This window comes from Martes martes (assembly GCF_963455335.1).
Source record: "Martes martes genome assembly, chromosome: 15".
Taxonomy (NCBI): domain Eukaryota; kingdom Metazoa; phylum Chordata; class Mammalia; order Carnivora; family Mustelidae; genus Martes; species Martes martes.
The window spans coordinates 13,941,890-13,965,021 of NC_137903.1; the positions used below are offsets into that span (position 1 = coordinate 13,941,890).

The 23,132-nt window shown below is 37.0% G+C and overlaps 1 protein-coding gene across 1 annotated transcript in view; it reads left to right on the forward strand.

The window, feature by feature from the left end:
- Nucleotides 1–23,132, forward strand: part of GPATCH2 (G-patch domain containing 2) — a gene marked incomplete at its 3' end in the record, with an annotated part of 167,530 nt that overhangs the window by 82,893 nt on the left and 61,505 nt on the right. The window contains exon 6 of the mRNA XM_080825116.1: nt 20,818–20,885. Within this exon, the coding sequence (XP_080681242.1) occupies nt 20,818–20,885 (68 nt within the window). The remainder of the gene's footprint in view (nt 1–20,817; nt 20,886–23,132) is intronic.

Sequence of the window (23,132 nt, forward strand, 5' to 3'; positions counted from 1 at the left end):
AGCATCATAAAGGACTGTATCAGAGACCTTTGGGGCTCTTGAATAAATTCTTTTTTTTTTTTTTTTTTAAAGATTTTATTTATTTATTTGACAGAGATCACAAGTAGGCAGAGAGGCAGGCAGCGAGAGAGGGGGGAGCAGGCTCCCTGCTGAGCAGAGAGCCCGATGCGGGACTGGATCCCAGGATCCTGAGATCGTGACCCGAGCCGAAGGCAGCGGCTTAACCCACTGAGCCACCCAGGCGCCCGGGGCTCTTGAATAAATTCTTACGTGAGGAGTGCCCTGCTGTGTCAGTCAGAAAAGCATGCAGCTCTTGATATCAGGGTCATGAGTTCAAGCTCCACTCTGGGTGTAGAGATAACTAAAAAAATAAATAAATAAACAAACTTTAAGAAAAAAAAAATAAATTCTCTTGTGAAACTTTAGTTCATTTTTTTAAGGATGTAGACTTCCCAGTTATTGATACCTATATGAATTCATCTAACACAGAATCCGTCTAAAAGAAAAGAAAAAGAATCCATCTGTTTTGTGATGAAAAGAGAGGGCTGAGGTAATAGTTTTACACTTACTTCTCTTCATACAGTCTAAAAATAAAGGGTCCTGGTAAGGGAGACCAGTAGGTCTATGTAATTAAAACCAAGTGGTTTCGCCTGAAAAAAATAAATCCGTAAGACATTCAAATATTATAATCTGATCATTGGTTTTTTTTCCTATTTCTTGATTTTTTTTTAGTTTTTGAAATTTAAAAATATTATGTTTGCAGTATCAAGCTCTTCTTTGTCAGTTTGAAATACTTGGAATTATCCAAATTATTGGACTAGTGGGAAAGTTGTATTTACCAATTTAATTGAAGTGTTTCCTTTTTTCTTATTTAATTTAAATAGGACTCAAAGTCCTAAGTGGTTTGGTTTATTTGAGGAGTTTGACTCTTCTGTTTCACCAACCTTATTGTTTGAAGTGGTTTTGTTTATTGTAGTGATGAGTCTTTTCACTTCTTATACTTTAGTATTTTCGAATGGTGTCAAGACGTTATGGAAGTGGGGAGTGGCAGCTTATGAACAGGGTTGTGTAGAGAGTACTTGTGTTCAGTACAAAGCAAAACTTTTTTATGTTCTTTGCCAATTTCAAACCTTGTAAGCTAATTAATTCCAAGTTAGCAAATATACATTGGATGCCTACTATGTGTCACATGTTATCTTAAGTAACCCCGGGTACAAAGATTAATTGAAACGGGCTCTACTGTCCAGAGATTTGCTATCTAGCAGAGTAGACATGTACTTAATCTAATGTGGTAAGGAAAGTGCTTTATTAAAGGAATGAACAAAGGACTAAGGAAATTCAGAGAGAAGGAAGAAGCCAAAAAGGACTCCTTTTCTTTGATTTCTAATCTTTATGAAAATGATCTAAGCACTCAACTTAGAATCACAGAATGCTTTTGATGTAAAGGATTTTAGAGAAAATACTGAATTTTCTTTAACAGATTAGAAAATTGAGGTCCAGAGACAGGAAGTGACTTATCAAAGCTCATACATCTGGGTTGGTTTTTTTTTCACATTGTCATTGATCAAGGATTTAGTATCCTCATACAGGTTACCATTTAGACAAAACCTTCCTAATGACTAGAGAGCAAGCAGTTAAGTTCAAAATTGTATCGTATTCTCCATAATTGCGGTATGATTTCACAGAAAGAAGAGAAAAATGTAGGCTGATAGAAATGGGGAATGTGCCAGAGATGATGTCAGCAAATTAGGCCTTCTGTGTACTTAAGGCCTGGACCAAGCGTATAAGAGACACAACCCAAATAAAAGAAAAAGTGAAGTAAGAGGCCGGAAGGAATTTGAATTGTAAGAGTGACAATCCCTGAAACAGAAGTCTTGATAAAATGTTCAGTGTGTGTGTTTGCCTGCTCTGAGCCAGAGTGACGTGCTTCCTTTTTTCCTGTATGTTCCCTGTTTCTAATCCTTATGGAAAACCTGCAACATCACCAATAGGCCCAATTATAGGTGAGACTAATTGAGGTAAAGAGAAATTACTTTATGCAGCTAGGTTGTATAGTTAATAGGTGGCAGAGCCAAGATGACTTCATCTGACCACAAAGTATTCATTCTCTCTTCTACTCATGATGAAAGATAGCAATCAAAGTTTTCTGAGTTAGGTGACTCCTGCATATTCTCATTTGTGAGACTAGAAATATGCTGACATTGGCCAGTAACCATAAACACATACATATGTGCATTCATTCATTCATTCATTTTTAAAAATTAAGAATTGAACTTCATGAGGGGAAGTTAATTGGAGAGGGAATTTAATGAATTTATTTGGTTATAATGAGCTTGAGGTGATTCTGACCTTTCCAGAAGGAAATATCCCAAAGGGATCCTGGAAGTGTGGGGCTTGTTGTTGGAAGTATGGAACTTCAGAGGAGAAAAAGCTGTAAATATGTGACTGATCAATAAGATGGTGATGGTTGAAGGTAGGAGAGTTAGTGCCCTTTCCGAGAAAGCAAGTATGTAGAGAAAGGACTGAAAGGCAAAGCACATCACTCTGGAAAAACGGAAGAGGAGGAGGTAGAGAAGTGTGTCGATATGATGGTTTTGTTATATGGTTTGGCAGGGTTTTCTTTGTTGTGCTTTTTGTCTTTTGTTTTATATGAATGCATCATGGTCATAAACTACTAAATTTTATGTATACTTTCCTCTGTAGTTCAGAAAGTTTCTCATGCATAGTGATACACAGGTGGGTTTAAAATTTTGCTAGTTGTGTGAGGATTCATAGTGAGTGACCATACAAACAGGAAATTCTGCAGGATTTGCATTAAACCATGTGAAGAAGAAATAAAAAAGTAACATGTAAGTGATATAGGGAAGAAAAAGAGGAGGGTAAAGTGATAAGACATAAAAAATTCTGAATCATCTTTGGAATCTGAAATCAATAGAGGTGTTGGTGGTGAATCTATTGCTAGAGTTTGTGGTAGGCTGCTCATTCCTCTCTCGTTGGTTTTTTAATTCCAATTCCAAGTATACTGAACACCCACAGAGAACCTGAGTCAGTTGTCCATTCATTCATTCCACAAATATTGTAGGTACTATTTAGATACAGTAAGGTGCATTTTTGACTCTGGCTTAATTTTATACATTAACCTAAAAAGAAAAAAGCAACTTTCTCCATATTAGACTGTTACCTCAATATCAAGAACCCATGTAGGCAGACGTGTGACATTGAGATAATAATTGAATACAGAAGAAGTTATTTTTTTCATTCAAACTGATTAAGTCAAGTGATTGGAACTAAAAACCCACAACAAAGGAATGAATAGCCCTACCAAGGAGGTCTGAAGTGAGATGTTAAGCCTGTTGATAAAGCAGACTGGGGCTATGAAATCTGGATGTACCACTACTTACAATAGCCAGCATTTCTAGTCCTTCCTGTGTGCGAGGCATTTTACCAGGATTTGACACGTACTAACTATTTTAATTCCCATAAGAGACCTATGAGGCAGGTATTACTCTTACTGCCCATTGCCCTTTTACCCATAAGGCAATGAAAGTAAAAAGAAGTAAAATAACTTGTATGGGTAGAAAGTTACAAAGCATGGATTTGAACAAGACAGTAGGACTTTAAAATCCCAAACCGAGCTCCAAATATTTAATACTAATTTGAACTAAGTAGCTGAGCCCGGTGTCTGTAGTATCCTAACCTGAGTGCAGATAGTACTTTACAGTTCATATTACAATAAATACTGTATGTACCTTAGGCGACTGTGTGGTCATGTGACATCTGGTCACCCAAGAGAATTGGGGGAGAACCGAAAGGGTCCAGATTTAAAGAGGACAGTTGATTGTTGCTTAGTCCAGGTGGTCATGGGATCGTAGGGTACCACTCATGAGCTTTTATTATCTTTAGACATCCTGAATATTTTTGCACGAACTATAAGTAGTTTAATAAATACAAGAAACAGTTTAAAGCAGAATTTCACTTTGAATATGAAATGTGGTTTTTGTTTCATATTGGACCATCAAGACCCTGATCACTAATTAGAAGATGGGCACCTTTTGGTTATGAAGCTAGTACTTTACCCAGTTAATAATAATTTTAAGTTGCAGTCTAGGGTTTCTGATTTAAGAATTAATAAATAAGAATTGCTGGAATATTTTTTAGTTGCTCCCATATCCTCAGAATGTGAGTGGTATGGAATTTTTTTTTTTTAGTATGGCGTGAAGGCAATTAACGGTAAGATCTGCAAGAATCCTTTTGATAGATCTTATTTTATATTCATTGAAATATTTCCATACATAATTAAAACAGCATGTTGAGTTTTCCCACTTAATTATATTTGTTCTTTCCATTGTCATTTACAAGAGATATGTATCTGTATCTATATTCAGTAACCAAGGGCTTACTGAAAACAGGTGTACTTAGGATTCTGTTATTTGTATTTCAAAGCTATTAAAATATCAGTCATGGCCTTTGTTGAGATTTCAATGTAGATGTCAAGATAAAGCATAAATACCTAAGTCAACAACTGAATTTTGCTTCATTTCATAACTAACATGTGCCAGAGACTGTACAATGTAGGAAAAAACAAAGTTGAATAATACCTGGTTCCTAGTCTCTGTCTAGATGCTTATAATCTGTCAGAGGGTTAGATAAATAAACAGCTAATTAAAGTACAGTATAATAAATAATATAAGTATAATGATTATATAGAAGTTGCTAGGAGCCCAAAGGAAAATTATTATTTCATTATGGATACAAGTACATAATAATGTTATGGGACTTAGGTAAGATTCAGTGAAAGGAACCAAAATATTATTTGGTGTACATAGTGACAGTTTTTAGAATTAAGATATTAATATGCATCACCAAACAAGCTCATTTTTTTGTTCCTTCGTACTGCTAAACAAGGCTTGACAAGTTATGTGGAGTTATTCCCTTTAAGAATTATTTGTGAGAACTGAGATAGGATTCAATAAAAATTAGCTTTTTTTTCTTCGCAAGTATATTATCTTGGTTAGCACCTTTGATATGGTTTATTATCTCTGGGTCTCCATATGCCTAAGACTGACACTTTAACCCCAGTGCTTTTGGTATTACTCACCCATGAAGATTGACATTTGGATTTGCTACTATGCATATTTGCAGAATCTGTCAGTGTTTCCAGTTTTGCCTCTTCAATTTCCATCCAGTCTGAAACCTTTGTTCAACACCCTTCTATTGATTCTCCTTCTGGCTGCAGAGTTTTTTTTTTTTTAACAATCTTTCCCCTGCATTTAGTTTTGAGCTTTGTATTTATGCTGTGACAGCCAATTTTTGCATATTTTAAAAGCATTTCTTGTGACCTCCCTATTGATGTTTTTCCCACTTTGCCCTACCATCTTCAGTCAAGTCTGCCACAGTGGTCCTCAAACTTTTGCGAGGACCAGAATCACACGGAGGGCTTGCTAAAACACAGGTGGTGGCCTTCACTCTCAAAGGTTCTAATTCAGTAGTTTGGGGATAAGACCTGAGAATTTGTATTTCTAACATGATCTCAGATGATGTCGGTACTCCTGGCCTGGGGACCACCCTCAGACAACCATGGTATATAGTGGTGGCTCTCAAAGGATAGTCAGGGGATCCCAGAGAATCCCCGAGTCTCTTTAGCAGGTCCATAAGGGCAAAACTGTTCTCACAGTAGTACTAAGATATTTGTCTTTTTCACCTCAATTTTTCGTGAGAACATGGTGGTATTTTGCAAAGTCTCTAGGAAGAGTGTTGAGTATTATTGGGTTTCAAAATTAACACAGTTTTAATTTCCAGTACAGCAAATGTCAATACCTATAAACCATATAAACAAAAACTTTTTGGGGCCCTCAATCACTTTTAAGAGTATAAAGTTTGAGAAGTGTTGGTATAAAGAAAAGAGCACTACTTCTTCAAACCGAAGTCGCCCTGAGTGTCCTGGCCCCTTCGTGCTCTCTGACCTTACACCGTGCCAGTCTTCCCTTGCCCCCACCCCGGCCGCCTTGCCACTCCTTCCTTCCCTGCTTCCACACCTTCCTATGCTATTGCCTTTGACTAGGAATGTCCCCACTCCTCCTCCTCCTTCAAACTCAGCTGGGCTTCCACTTCCCCACCACCTTCTCCTGATTTATTTCCTTCATAGAATTGACCACAATCTGTAGTATTTCTGTGTATTTGTTTGTTTGTTTATTCTTGTGTAAATCTTTGTGTCTCCATAGACTAAAATGCAAATCCCATAAATGCAGGGTCCCAGTGAGTCTTGTTTGCCAGTGTGTCTCTTCCTCTTCCTTTTCCTGGGACACGTAGTCAAGGCTCAATATTTTCTTGTTGAGTAGATGAACCAGACATTTCTGGACTCAAATACTGTCTCCACTACTTGTTAAGTAGGTGGCCTCAGGTGGGTGGTTTTAATCTCTCTGAGCCTCATCTGCGAGATTGCGATAATAATTAACATCTTGCAGAGTTGCGAGCTGGAGTCACACTGGAAATGCATGCAGCTTCTGGGAGTCCATGCCACCCAGAAAGTGCTCAATCAGTGTTTGTTAAAATCAATAATGATAGAGGCTATTTACTTAGTACATACCGGGCTCATCACAGAGGACAAAAGGAAAGAATAAAACAGTTATCTCTGCACTTGGACTTGTTCATGGTCCAGTGGAGTGTGCTCCTTGGCATTCTGTTTGTACACCCAGTCCCATAGAGTTGGGTTGTAGTGACATGATATCAGTGTTCCACAAACCAACCATGCTGGAAGATCTCATTGTTTCTGATTCCATGGTGTGGCTTAATAGCCGTGGGGCTCGGAGTTAATACCTATTGGACAGTTCTAAAATAGTTGGTCATTATCAAGTCTCTTAGTTATATTGATGGTGAGATGCTACCATTGCTTTATGGATAACTTCTAGAATGGATTTTAAGAGCGTGTAGTATTCTACCACTTTCTCAGCATAGGCTGGTATTCGACGGGCTTCTTTTTGTCTGTGAATTCTCTTAATAGTGCGCTACTCCGGAAAGGTGATTTGCCAACTTTTTTTTTCCTTTTTTCTCATAGTCTTTTTTCCTTATTATATTTGACCAACTTACATGAAATTGTTCAAGGTGTTCATTAAAGAGTAATTGCATCTCTTTCCTTTTCTGTATTTTAAAAATTGCAGACTATTCTTTATGCAAAGGACTTAGTAAGTTATATTCATTTACCCCATTTATTCTCTGCATACTTCATACTAGGCTTTATCTTTTGCATTATTTAATTTTGTGGAACTGCTTTTAGAGTGGGTTTAGCCAAACAGATAGCAGCATGGTTTCTAAGACAACATATCTAGATTTTTTAAGACTCTAATATTTAACCTGCATGTGAGTTATTTGGAGCATATACTGAGTTGTCTTATGACTATCCCAAAATGCTGATCAGCAACAGTGAACAATATTTGTGCTTTTGATGATTTCAACACATGGTTCTGTGTGGGCCCACATACCAGGTTCTGTTGGTGGTACAACAGTAAATTAGGCAAAAACCACTGCTCTTGAGAAATGTGTATGTTTCTAGAGGAGACCAACACATATTTGCAATTTTAAGATGAGGCGATCTGCTATGTGACATAAGATACAAGGAAATATATGAATTCAAAGTGGGAAGAGAAATTACTTCGGTTGTATGTGATCAAAGAAGGCTTCAAGGTTTTTTCAGTTTTTCTGGGTAAAATCAAAGAAAATGTGTGTGCGTGTGTGTGTGTGTGTGTGTGTGTGTTTGAAGTTGGACACAGGAGGAGATGTGTTCCCTTTATTACTTCGATAACATGTATTCAGATGGTCTGCCAGTTCAAGTTTCTTTCAGGCCCTTAGAATTGGCCAAGAACAGCAAATCAGCTGTAAAACATTCAATTTAGAGACCATTATTAGAGATAAGATACTTAACTCTATTTTATTTAAACCCATGACCTTTACACTAATTGAAAAGCATCAGAAAAGCACCAGCCTATGGCGTCATGAATAATGTCTTTGTGGAAATTACTGAATGAAGTTTTGTGATTTAGACTGGCTACCATGTCGTTGTAACTTAATTGTAAAGTGCCTCTTCTTTGTAATGCGGTGCTTTATATATTAAACATGTATCTACATTACTAACCTGCTCAGGAAAAACGGTTGCTCATCTGATGTTTATCAACCCTAAGGAAGAGTGTTTCAAGTAATTCCCTGAAAAGAATGATGATAGCCCCTAATAATGAGCATCTCCCATCGCTTCCTTGCTCTACATACATGCCCTCCTCATTCCCAACTCCCTCAAACCCTATAAGCTCCTTACTCCATGCTTATATCTACTGTCATACTGATTTGTGTCATCCTATTATTGGAGTTGTATCTTGCATTAGACTTTGAGACAGTTAGTACCAATATTAATAATAATAATAATAGGCTGACTCTGATCTATGTGCTTTTCAGATTGTCTCATTTAATTCTCATAATAACTATATAAAATAGATACTGTTTCCATCCCCATTTTAAAGATGTGGGAGTTAAGGCAATCTTAGAGCTGAAATGTGGAAGAAGCAGGATTTGGACCCAGGCAATCTAGATTCATAGCCCACACTTTTAATCACTCAACTGTTTTCCTCCTAAGAACCACTTTATACTGGAGAAAAAGAAACAGTGGATGAAATCCATAAATTGTAGTTGATTTTGTTAAACTTGGTGGTTTGTGTATCCCGTTGTGATCACGGCATTGGGCAGCAAGAATTACTGCTAAGATTCGTATTGCTTTGTTTTCTAATCTTATCATAAAAGTATGTTTTTGTCACAATTGATTTTATAACCTGCAGAATGAAAAATATGATATGTATTATGTGGAATTTTGCTGTGAAACAGAGAAAGAGCTTAAACTAGTAACATTTATGCTTTACTGCTTATTTATGGATCACACAGAAAGATTTTCATCTACTCTAATGTAAAGATAATTCTATCTATGACTATATTTAAAGAGTTGATGTCAGTTTAGAAGTGTAGCGGAGCAAAAACTTAAAAGCTGGGCAAAAGAAAATGTAGCTTCTTTATTTAGGACATTTGATATTTCTCATGAGGTTTCACTTACAACTACTAGGGGAAGGGACAGTGAGGGGAAGGAGGGCATGGAGTGTGGAGCAGGGGTTGGGGAAAGTGATACAGATTTGCCAATCACTGTATCTCAGTACAGAATATTTCTTTGGGCAGCTTACCCTTTTTCTAACAAATGCTTTGTCCTGTGGCTCTTCCCCTCCCACCTACTTCTCTCCGTGATGACAATGAGGAACTTAGGTGCCATGGAGGTCTTAGAGGAGATTCCCGTAGGTTCTGGCACCACCTTATTGTCTGTTCACTATGTTTTGGTCCTTGCTGATCTCCGGCTGGCTAGTCTAGTCTAGTCTGAAACCTGGTATCTCATTCACTCAACATGAATCTGGTTCTCTCCCGTCTTTTGAGGTCTCATGCTGGTACCCATGACTGAATCCCATGGATTCCAGTCCTTTGCCCCTGATCTCCAAGTCCCTGTGCTGCTTGGAGCCCCCCCACTGGGTTACAGAAATTCCTGGGTTACCCAGGCTGCGGGGGACCGGTAGACTCTCAGCCTATCGCTCTAGCCCCCTCCTTCCACAGATGGGGCATTTTTCCTCCTGTGCCGGTTCGGGCAGGGTGCCAGCTCACATGTGGCCTCTCCTGGAGACTTCCCTCCACAGCAGCTGTGCCTCAGGAGGCAGACTTGCCTTAGGTCCCCGCACTTCTCTGCTCTTGCACCTCGCCTTGCCCCAGACAGGTGGGAGCAATCAGAACCTGGGTTCCTAACCTCCTCCCCCTACTTCAGCTCCAGCTCTACTTTCATGGTCTATGGGAGTGAGAGGGCAGGAAGCGCTACAGCCCAGCCATCCTAGGCAGAGGGGGCTGCTCCCAGGCTCTTGATACAGAAACCCAAGAGCAGCAAGGGATAGGGATTTAGTGAAGATGAAAGTACAGCAATTTAAAATATGGAACGATTACTTCCTTCTTTGTTTTTATTCATTTTTATTTGGGGCTCTCTCTTCCTACTGGAGTTGGACAGTATCAACTAGATGGATAATCTAGCCTAAGTTTGGAAGCCTTGCACATAGACTATTTTACGGAATGAGCCATATTTGGATTTCTGGATTTCTGAAACTTTATTACTTACCCAACTTTTTTTTTTTTTTTTCCCCAGTAGACTTATGGTCTGGTCAGGCATATGTCTTTGTTTCTAAACATATACCCTTATGATCCATACCTCATATCTGTGTTTAGCATATAATTCCCCTCCTTCCTTCATCTTAAACCCCACCCATCTCTAGCACTCAACATAAGCCACATCTCCTCCTCAAATTTGCTAAGTTGGGCCGTAACGATCTCTCTTTTGTGAACTGCGATGGCAGTTATGAACTCAATGCACACAGTTTAGCACTTGCTTAATCTGCATTGGTTTCATATTTTTTAAGTTTGCAACATATTAGCTAGCAGGGTTTTTTTGTTTGTTGTTTTTTAAGATTTTAGTTATGTGAGAAAGAGATCATGAGCAGAGTGAGGAGCAGAGGGAGAGGGAGAAGCAGACTCCCCGCTGAGCGGGGAGCCTGATGCAGGACTCAATCCCAGGACCCTGGATCATGATGGGAACCAAAGGCAGACACTTACCTGACTGAGCCACCCCACATCCCTAGCAGGGTTTATATTATGCAGTTCTTCAGAATCTTCTACCGCATCTAGCTCTGTGCTAGGCATATAAATTAGATATTGAGTATCTCTTTCATTGTATTCCTGACCCTCTTAATGGCATGGTTTTGGTTTTTTAAGAAGAAAGGTAGAATTTAATGGCAATAATGGCATCATCGTTATTATTATTATTCGTGAGGGATTGACCTTGCTGCATGGAACAAGATGCTGGAATAATGGAGGCTTGGACAAGGGTTTTGGTTTTTTCCCCTCATGTTATGGGAAGGTATTTGATGGCTTCATTACCCAGATAAAGGAGAGCGGGATGGAAGCCTTTGATTCTTGTGATCTTTCACTCCTACTCAAAAAAATGGATGTTGTTGCCTATATCCCAGGCGACCTGAAGTGCAAAGACGGGTCCAAGTCTCCTGACCACGAAGTAAATCCCACTGAGAGAACTTTCCTCAGAGGCTCCACTCGTGACTGCATGTCCTTCTTATTGGCCAGAACTGTCTTCACATGGCTGCCGCTGGCTGGCCCAGTGATGTTTTTGTGCAACCAGAGTTCAGCTAGATACTGGCTTCCTTCCATTTCAAGCAAATTCTACTGATAAGCTTCCCAAGAAATGGAGAGTTTTACTGTGTGATTTTTTTGCTTGAAATACATGTTGGCCTAAAGATATTAAAAGTTTAAGTTATTACTTGGGATTTGTGCTGCGAATCAAGAAGAAGGAGAGTATGTACTATACTAAGATTTTACAGTTATTGATGAACTAGTATTTGATTTCTTCTTAATTAACTCATTCACTCATTTATACCTTAAAGACTAGTTTACCTCTTTTATACCTTAAGAGTTAGTTTGCGTATGTTGCTACTTGCTGTCTCTTTCCCTCTCAAGTCACTGTTATGTGCTTTTTTTTTTTAAGTTATAGAGATATTTCAGTGCAATTTACAGTGTAACAATCAGGTCTTGAAATACATTATGGAAGGTTGAGTGTTTGCCTGCATGTTTGCCTCAAGAGAACGGTTTATAGATTATAGTATCTGAAGTGTTTTATTTGCTAAATATAAACCATATTAAGATAATCAGCTTTAAAATGTGAAGACTATCAGCATTTTCCTTATAAATTACTATCAATGTATCCTTGAGAGTCTTAGAAACAATCTTTCAAACATCAAAAACAGCTGTGATTTTTTTTTTTCAATGTAAATTAAGATTGCATACAACATCACTATCAACTTCAGGTAGAAAGAAATTGACTAGTTTACTAAAAAACATTTGAAAATGAAGAAAAATAATACACAATTCAAAAGGGGATATGCACAACTATTGATATTGTGATAAATTATCAATTAATACAGAAAAAATGATTTTAACTGCTGAAGTGATGATCATGTGTTTTAAGTATAGTGTAAGTCATTTATAACTAAGCACTTAAACATTTTCTGAGTCTGCTTTTATTCTTAAAGTAAATTTTTTAATGTACATGGTAGAATTTTCACCCAAATAGCCATCTTAATTTTTTTATGTTACCAGTTGTGTTTGCTGAGTATCATAATTATCTTTACTGCTTTTACCCCCTGACCTCTTCTAACTACAAAAAAAATTAATTTTACATGTACCAAGCTTTTCAGTATGTTGTAAATCTCATTAGGAATGAGAGCTGTTGAGTCTCCTTTTTGTTTTTTAAGTTCTGTCTTTAATATAATAGACTCTGTATAAGCTAAGCTTCAAAAAGAAAACACTTTCCAGCTTCTATTTTCTGTATATGTGACTCTTTTTTTTTTTTTTAAACTTCTGCAGAATAGTGGGAGACAAGAGGGGAGACTTCAAAGCACCCATTAGAATTTGTATTTATTGTCTGAAATTCCTTTAAACAGTTGAACATTACTTTTAAAAGCATTTTGAATGTCCAGAGAGATAAAAGGATTTTTATAAACAAATTCCCTGGCAGGAGCTACATTACGTGCTATATATTTCAGGCTAATAATAAGGGCTTACTGTGGGTCAGTGTGTCATATCCCAGCGGTGTCTAGTGAGATGGAGGGTTATCTTACATGTCAGCTAGCTAACCCTGTGAACAGTTTTGAGCAGGCAAGATAATGGGACTGAATTCTGAAATGAGGATTGAAATATACTGAAGTATTGTCACATGTGAGAACAATAACTTTTTTAAAATAAATGTAGTCACCTTTTGACATCATTAGGCATATATGATAATAATTTTTAATGGGGTATATTTTAAGTGGATAGATTGGTTGAGTATGAATTGAATCATATATAATTAATAGATAAATAAAAAAATCATAAATTCTGCCGTGCACAGATTTTTATTAATAGAAAAGTACTGGGCAAAATTGGAAACATTTTTTTCCTTTTCTATTATGATTACTGAATTAACATTACTTGATACTAGTAAGGTTCAGCTTCTTGATTGCAGCTTTAAGTTTTGAATATAAGATTACTTCTACCCAAACATAGGTGCAATAATACAGAAATCTTTAAAATTGCTTCACTTTACTGCATTTCCAGGACAGTAGCTCCATAAACCATTATATAAAGTGTGTTAATGCCTTTTTTTAAATCTAATTCCTTAAAGGATTTTTTATTCATTCTTTCTTTTATTTCCCTGCAAAGTCAGTAACCAAAGCTAAATATACACTTAACTTTGAGAAAAAGTTTGCATGTGTATGCAGGTAGATGTCATGAGTCTCAAGAAAATATTTATTTTTTTAAATGTGGGTATGATTGCTCAATATGAATTGAATAAGATAACCTACATACAATCATGGCATATAAACTAAAATTTTAGGCAATGTATAGATATTGAGTATAACCTAAGTATGTTGAATTGGGGTGAATATTATAAAGTTTCTTTATACCATCTTATGTACATTTTGTTTATTATTTGGCATTTGCTTTTATAAAAGGCAGGTCTTTATGCACGCTGGATTTTGTGTAAATATATGTGGGCATAATCTTATTTTTCCGAAGCCCATAACACGGCAAGCATTATAAATGAGTGATTTAGGAAGCCTTTGGTCAGCCAGCAGAGGCCACTCACAGCTTGCTACTAAACTGGACGGCAAAGTGAACCGCCTTCTTTAATCACTATTTGCCATCATTCCAGGCTGGTTAATTTTTAGTTTCTTACTCAAAAGAAATTATTATCATGGAGCAGTATGAAAAAAAGTTGTTGCTGTATTTGTTTTTTAATTATGTAGTGATTAATCTTTTCTATTAAAGCATTCAGATCATTCATGATTAGTGTATACCAGAAATGAGAATTTATGCACTTAATAATTAGAAGTATTATTATTCTAATAGGCCAATCATTCTAAATTCTTAATTATTAATGCTGACTTATTTTAACTAGAAAAAAACTGTTTAGGGATTTTAAATAATTACATTGTTTAGTTTTAGGTTAAAAACATAACAGTTGCCAATGTTGTCATATGTATGTACACATATGTATTTCTAAACGTGCATCAGTTTAATATAATTCAGCTTTTGACGATTCTTTTAGAGAAGTGTATGTGCTGTGTTACTTGAACATGTGCCGGGCTTCCTTCCGGATTACCCAAAGTCTGTCTTCATTCACCTCTTCTGGTTGATTCTGGCCACGGAAAGGTTAGCATCTTTGCTTTGACGCAGATGGATTCCTGCTAGGAAGACTAATCTGCAATTGAAAGGCAGGCCTTGTACTCCTCTGTGCTTTATTTCCTTTGATTTTTTTTTTTTTTGATTCTTTATAAAACCTTTCTGGTTTGAAGGTATAATCTCACATTTGCATTGATACCTGCTTCTGAAGAAAAAAAAAAATAGTACGCGTACTCTAATTTTCCAAGTTCCTTCGTGTATCCTCATCATGGACTGCTTACCCCTCTCTAGCACAGTTTTGAATTTTTTACTACTTTGGCTGTAATGCCTAGTAGTAGAGCTATTTCTTACTCCTGTTAGTCAATCCATAATATGTGCCAACATCCATGTTTGGGCCACTGTGCTCATCTTTGTCTATATCCAAAATAGCCCCCTAGGTTACCCAGAGTTACAAGTGAGAACCAGAGTACCATCCTTGGATGCCTAATTCCAGGCTGAAGGTTTTCCAAGAGTGTATTCTAGATTCAAGCAAGCATCTCTTGCAGCAAATCCCGAAATACAGAAAACACTTGCTTTGGTATATTGTGTCCTTTGTGTAGTTCTGTAGGTTGTGAATAGGACAATTGAAGTTCAGATCTAGCTGTTAGTCTTTGTGATCCGGGCATGTGCCATCATCTGGTATTTGAGAGTAATGATGTTTCCTCACTCTATCCCACCTTGCCTGTGAAAATACCTTACAAGTGGGCAAGAGCTATAAAGTTTAGGGCAATCATTATCATGAGTAATAATAATAATATTTCTACCAATGATGTGTCATGGTGGTCATTATCACACTTTCTTTGTTCATTTATTCATGTTACTCAAGGATTTAAAAAATGCTAAAAATATAATGGAACAGTACCTTGACAACCAGGTAAAATCATCAGATTCATGCACTGTGTTATATCCACTGCAATATAACTTAGCTATCATGAGGGCTGTGAATAGTAGATGACACATAGATCCTAATAAGGGGTTTCCCCCCTTAAAAGTCTTCCGGTGTGAGATCTCCTGATAAGAGCAAGGTTGTTTGTGAATATTGGTAAATTTTAAAATGAAAACCTGGCATATCTTTCTGTAATTTATTGTGTTTTATTAAATTCTAAGGGCATTTTACTTAGTTGGTGAATCAAGTGATAGTGTGTAAATTTAGTCATTTAATAACAACAGTTTTTAAAATCTCAGGTAACTCATTTGTCCTCGGAAATGGATCGTATTCCCACTTGAGTATTCCTTCTAGGAGAACATTGTCTGAAGCCAAAACTCCTGATGGGTAACATTTACAGTGACCTCTCCCTCTGCTCCAGCACATTCCCAAACACCCATCAGGCATTCTGCATGCACCTACTACTTCTTAGTTTCTTGTGGCCAGTAGAGAGAATTTCTGTTAGTCCGGTGTAAAATAACGTTTTAGTTTAATAGAAGTCTAGACAAATGAAGGTGAAATATGAATTAGCACATGAATTATTGCCTGATTTTTTTTTTTTTTTATTCTTTCAAAGCCATCTTGGAATGAAAGGGGTTCCTTAAACTCAGGACTTCATCAAGACATCCAAAAGATCACTCAGTGTGACAGTATAATTAAAATCACCCAACAGAATGGGAACTCTGTACCATTTACTATATAGTAAATATAAGCCTAATTTTACATACATAGTAGGTAAATATTTGTTGAATTGTATCCAGTAGAGCAGTTTTGGGTTAAGCACATGGGGAGCAGCCAGTTACCACCTGAGCTGAAGGATCACCCTGGAAAGTAAGGCTCAGATTAGAGAAGGACTTTGAATGCATTTCTCATTAGTTTTAATTTTACTTTCAGCGTAGAGCTATGGATGGCTCTGGAATGAGAAAGCTGACATGCGAAAAGCACCGATTTAGAAAGTTGAATTTGGCAAGTTGGTAAGATGGATTGGAGCAGGGAGAGATAATTGCATACAACTCCCTTCTCACAGGTGACTTTTCCCCCCTTACTCCTCTTAAATCAGATAACTACTTTGTTTCCCTTTAATCTTATAAATGATACCCATTTATGCGACCTGAATTGTCATTTTTTTCGTATTGCCTTAAAAGCCATTCTAAAGTAATTTTTATTTTTTCTGCACGTTGTTTTAAAAGTAATTCTAGTGTTACCTTCTTGGATGTTTTCCATCCCCAAATAGATTGTGCCTTTTGTGAATTGTGACCATTCTGTGATATTATATATGCGAATAGGTGACACAGTGAAATATTTTATTCATTCTCCACCTGTCTCGTAACAGAACTTTTTAGAACACCGATATAAAACTCATTTGAAATCCTTTTGGGGAATCTTTGTGTTTATTTTTCTGGAAGGGGTTAAAAGATGAACATTTTATACATCTGTTTTAATAGCCATTAATTAAAATCAGTTACTGCAAATCTTTCAGGATATTATTTTCTAATGATTGATCTTTAATGAAGATAAGTGTTTAGACAAGCAACTATAATAAATTCCCTTTCATCGCTTTGCCCTCCTCCCCTCACCTCCTGCCCCCAGGGTTTCAAGTCCTATTTTGAAGCCTGGTTTTGTTGAGTTGTTTTCCTTAATATCTGTCACATTTATTTGACTGACATTTGTTGAATGTACCAGGGGGGCCTTCATGCAGAGCTGCTAAACTTTGAGGGTTTGTTTCTTTCTTCCAAGAACGAGAAGTTGAGTCAAATGAACCCTGGTCCTTAGAGAAGCAGAAAACTTCCGGGCCTTGACACAGTGGCAGGGAGGCTCACGGAATGAGCTCACGGATGGTCTCCTGGTTCCCTGGAGGCCGGGCGGATTTGATTGACCGGTCCACACAAAACTGAAAGGCCTTCTTTCGAATGGCAGCCTGCCACCCTAAGTATTTGTCAGTGTGGCCACTGAAGCAGAAGAGCATGTGGAAAGCGAATAAAATGTGATTGTACAGACGAGCGAAGTTGAAGGAGAATGCCTGGAACAGAGGGAGAGAAGAAAGAGGAGCGGCTTCCTGGACGTCTGTGGGGCCATCACACTTCGTTCATTTACAGAAGGAACCTTAATCCTTGAAAATATGAGTAGGATACCATCCGTACTGAACAAACTTTTCATTAATCCTCTGAGAGCGTTGTGTCTCAGATACGTTTACCTGATTTGGGAAGTAATTTTTTCAATTATGTAATTGTAGAAGAATGGGATGGGTTTGGTGACAACAGAATGACAATGAGGTGTACAACCGAGTGTTCTGCTTGTCTTTTGAGGAAAGTTATGAAATTGGTGGTCAATAAATCAGTGATAGAAAAAATAGGAAACTGTCTTAATGGAGAGAATAGGTATTCTGTCCTTGATGCCATGTAGCCTAATGTCCCATATGTTCTTACCTACTGACCTTCTGAATTTTGGCAGTGGCACTTTCTTGTACAACGGTTACTCACGTTTCTTCTGTCACTATGACATTCCCATTTTCTGAGGTTGATGACTTGATTGTAAACAAAAATAGCAAAAACCAAGACCCACGTGATCTTTTAGCTTTAGTTTGTTTCACAATCCGCAGAGGCCGGAAGTGGGCAAATGCTTTGTTATCTAGCGGCCACCCATTCCTTTCTAGGTTGCCTGTATCTCCTTTTTTCATTTACTAATTTGAGGAATAAACACAGGTAATGAGTGCCTGTAGTCACTATGGATGGAGTAACATTTAAAAATGAACCGTAAGAATTCTGGGCAGATAGTGTGATGTCATCAGTAAATATTGGCTAATTACATAAATGCATCAGAGTCCTAACAAATAAGAGCTGGACTGTGGAGATACTGTTTCTCATGAAGAACAGAATACCTGTTACCTATCCAATCTTGTGGAATAAAATCTGCTTTTTCTAACAAATAAACTTTACTATGTGAATATCTTATTGGTATTTTAAAGAGGATTTTTTAAATGTGTTCCTTCTTTCTAAGACATTCCTGGAATAATGAAGTTGTGTTTTTCAGAAAACGCAGTAATCACCATACTTGCTTACTAAAAATTATTCCTTGAATGTAACGTTTCCAACTGCTTCATTTATTTTTATAAAGATGATTATCTCAGCCTAAATTATAAATTTTTAGAAAGAATTTTGTAACAATATTTCTTGATATTTTATAATACTTTGAATTATCTACTAATAGTCCATGTTTCCACATTTAAAATAAACTGGAACTTGACTGTAGTACTGCTTTCCACAGGCTGAATTCTGTATTCTGTATTAAGAATTCAGATTTTCAGTATGGGGTATCTAGTCACAAAGTCGCAAAAGGTTCCCAGAGTAAAAACATTTCACTCCCGAGGCAGACCAGTGACATGAACCCTGAGAAGCTCATCATGCAGGGATCTCAGCGTTGCGTGATTTCATTTAAAAATAATCCTAAATTATGGCTGTTGGCATATCTTCCAAAGTAAAACAAAAATTGACTTGAAATAATAGTAAGAGGTATTCACCCCTAATTTTTTTTAAGGAAGGGCCACATGTTATGTAAATATGTAAAGTCATTTAAATATCTCCCTTTGATCCTGTAAATCTTGTGTGAGTCGTTTGCAGCAATTGAATTGAGCTTATCGTTTATACATATATGATTTCTGAGAAATACACAGTATGATTATTTCTGACTAGATTGAAAGCTTACATTTGTATTGTGGGACAAATTAGTTAGAAATTCTGTTTTATTGTATTCAGTTGCATTGTTTTCATCAGGCAATTTATCACATGGGTGTATGTGCAATTTCTTCATTTATTAAATTTCAGATTATGTATTTCAAGCCAGAGCAAGACTTAAACATTTTTCCATAAGTATAGCTTCAGGTAAACAAGCAATTTTAGCCCTGAAAATAGCTTCTGCTTCTGTCAACACGTTGTTTATTCTTTCTCTGAGATAAAAAGTTCAGTTTTCTGATATTTGTACCAAGATAAAGTCAGTAAACAAGATTAATATAGTGTGGAAAAGGTTGTCAGCAGCCCTGGCAAAGGAAATAAGTTGCCTGTACATAGAACATACTGTAAACTGAATAAAAGTGTCAGGTCCACCACGAGATAATGCGATCATGAACTTCTAACAAAGCATGACATAGGCACCGTCGGCTTTTCTCAGAGCCACAGTGTAGAAAATGGATTACTGTATTCCTGGGATGCCCACTGGAATAGCATGAAAACCTCATTTTGAGACGAATGCAGGATGTGGTCCTGGAGTTGAGCCACATGTTTACCTGTGGTGCTCCAGCCGTGGGGGGTCTTCATGTCATCATCTGCAAACATTTGCAATATTTGCATTTCTTGGAGTTTAGAGTGTGTGCCGGCATCCTTGTGACCCAGGTGATAAAGGGATAACTCGTTTTTTTGCAAATGTTGGGTTTGTTTTCAGAGGCATTTTTCTGCCTCCTCGGGTATTTTTCTGATTGTAGACTTTAAGTGGCATTTTTATAGTTGCAGAGGGTTTTATTATTATTATTATTATTATTATTACTATTATTATTATGGACGAGCATAACTTGGGGCCTTTTGTCGTAATATATGTCTTGTTGACTGTGACTGTAGTAGATGCATTCTTGCATGGTGCTGCTCATGCTCCCTTTTGAAAACCCACTGTGAAATAAAAGTTGTGAGGTTTTGTTGTTTTTTTTAATGAGAGTTGCTTCTATTATGAAAAAAAATTTTTTTAAGATTTTATTTATTCAATACACAGAGAGAGAGAGAGATCACAAGTAGGCAGAGAGGCAGGCAGAGAGAGAGGGGAGGAAGCAGGCTCCCTGCTGAGCAGAGAGCCCTATGTGGGGCTCGATCCTAGGACCCTGAGATCATGACCTGAGCTGAAGGCAGAGGCTTAACCCACTGAGCCACCCAGGTGCCCATATTATGAAAAAATTTTTGAACCTTCAATTCTTTAGCACATTTTTAATTTTACTTAGAAACAGAGGGATAAAATACTGTTCTTTTAGGTGAGATTACGTTTTGTTCTGTGTAAATACGCAGATTATTCCTGATTTTATGGGAAAACTGTGAAAAGGACTCATGACTCCTTCCTTGATGTAGGTTTTTGTATGCACTGAAGAAGTGTGTGCTATAAAACACGTTATTTATATTTACGAATTAGCTCTGGTTAATTGGTTTTTGGAAATATCGCTTGCTCAACACTAATTAAGTGAGCCTCCTTTTTTTCACATATGATTAAATATATGCACGGTTGAACAGTATTTGGAAACAAGAGTCGGTGGTCTAGTGCTTAAGAAACTTTTTTTTTTATTATAAAGGTACTTTTAAAATAGTCTTAAAATTCTAACAGAGAACGTACAGTAAGGGAAAGCAAGAGACCATTCTTACCAGGAATGAAATTACCCTTTTGGTCCATGCAATGTTGTTTAGCTTTTGAGAATTAATATTTTATTCTCCATTTTAGATTGGAATCCATCAAACAGAATTTTTTTTCTTTTTTTCTTTTCTTTTTTTTTTTTTAAAGAAACTCATCTGTGACATTTTTTGTTTCAACTTTCCTTTCAGGTGAGCACCCCTGGTCCTGTCAGTAACAAGAGGATGGTTCACTTTTCTCCAGATCCTCATCACCATGAGTGAGTACGCCCTGATTTGTAGGATCTCGTTGGGGTAGTCCGTGTATTCCTTGCGGGAAATTAAGAGCTGTTGCTCGTAAAGTTAGTTTAATTTTGCACCTTTCTATTTTTTTAAAACATTTTATTTATTTATTTGACAGAGATCACAAGTAGGCAGAGAGGCAGGCAGAGAGAGAGGAAGGGAAGCAGGCTCCCTGCTGAGCAGAGAGCCCGATGCAGGGCTCGATCCCAGGACCCTGAGATCATAACCTGAGCCAAAGGCAGAGGCTTAACCCACTGAGCCACCCAGGCGCCCCTAATTTTGCACCTTTCTTAAGAAAGAGCAAATACCTTATGTCTTTGACAGTTGTACAAGAACTATTTCAACCCATGGCGTAAATGTAAATAAATGTTTTTTGAATATAATCATTCTTTTATTTATGATAGGATTTGAACTACATTTTCATTTCATTAAGTAGCATCAAGCTCTCCTCCTACTCATCCTTCCTCTCTCCCTTTCTCCCCACTCTTTCTAAAGCACTGAAGTGCAGAGGAAGTGACTGTTTTTAACTCAGTACTTCTCTGCTCTCTGCTTCTGCCCAGCATGGGCTATGAAGGGACCAGAGTGTATTTTCATTTAGCAATAGAAAGGAGAGTCTGATTTACTAAATGCTTCTAAAAATTAAGCAATCGAGCTTTAACTTAGATGAATTATTGGGTGAATTTCTAGATGCTAGTTCTATTTCTAAATATATCTTTATTGGAAGAACTTGAAAACATTATAAATTTTGGGTCAATACTATGTCTCCTCTGAAGGTGGTTGAACTTGAAAAAGGCTGTAAAATGTGGAAAGACATGAATTAATAATTGAACGAGTTTTTTTCTGGCAAGTAATCCTGTTAGGATCCATTAGATCCTAGCTTTTAAATCCATTCCTTAGCCAATGCAAAGAAATTATTCTTCATCTATGGCTTATTTTATATAGATTATTAATATAAATATAATCTGTATAATATAAAATAGTATTCATAAAGGTTATTATTTCCTACAGTATTTATTTTATGGATTACGGTATCATAATCTTCCCTTTCTTTAGTTTATGTCATTCATTTGTATTATCCTGTTAGACCTTTTCTCTGTTTTCTCAAGCAGAAAGAAAAAAGAGTGAAGCTTTTTTAGTTCAGAATGGCAACCAAAGACTTGTATATTTTCTTCTTAATTTTTTGCTCTGATATGAATCAGGAACTCTAGCAAGTATATATTGAGCTGTTTTCAAACCAAAAATTACATTTGGAGGACAGACAGATCTCTTTATCACATTGGAGTCCTGTGCTAATAGTGCCCAGTGGACAATGAATAGTTATTGGGTAAATGAAAACATCAAAGTGTGAATTTAAAATGAGACAAGTTGGATAATGTCAACTGAGTATTACTTCTCAAATTAGCAGGTATGACCCTCATTGTTTTCTCCTGATGTCCCTTACACACCAATCTCCCCAGTGGTTCTTAATGAATTAAATAAGATTCTCTGATATCTGAACTCAGATATCAGATTTTTAGAGTTTTAGAGTTTTAGAGTTTCCTTGGTTGCCCCAATGCATTTGCTTACCATTCGGTCCACAGTCAGGACTAAAATGGAGTCATCTTACTACCTCGCACCCTGCATGCTGCCAGTCCAGTCCGGTCTCTTTAGTGTCTCATGCTGACCCCATCTTTTCCACTTCCTGCCCCATTATTTTGAATAAGCTCTGTTATGTTTCATATTACTATAGGATCCTAGGGAATCTTTCTGTCTCTGTTTTCTCACTATTTGAGTACATGCTACTTACTTCGACACTTAAGTTCAGTTCCAGTTCTTTTATTCCCCCATTTATAAACCCCTAGTGTTGCCTCTTGACAATGGAGAGGCTTCATTGGCATATTATTGATCCCCATGATCTGTTTCCAGTTACCTTTCCACCTCACCGTTATCTCTCCTTCATAGATAATGGTCCAGCTCTCTGGTCTGCCTCTCTTCCCTGAATATGACCTTTAACTTCATTGTCCCTTTTAGCCTGGGATTTTTTGCTCTTGCAAATATTTGGGAAAATATCTATTCGGGTCCTTTGCCCATTTTTTAGGTTGGATTATTAGATTTTTACTATTGAGTTATAAAAGTATCCAGTATATTTTGAATATTAACCCTTTATCACATATGTGGTTTGCAAATATTTTCTTCCATTGCATAGGTTTCTTTTGTATCTTGTCAATGATTTCCTTTGCTCAGCA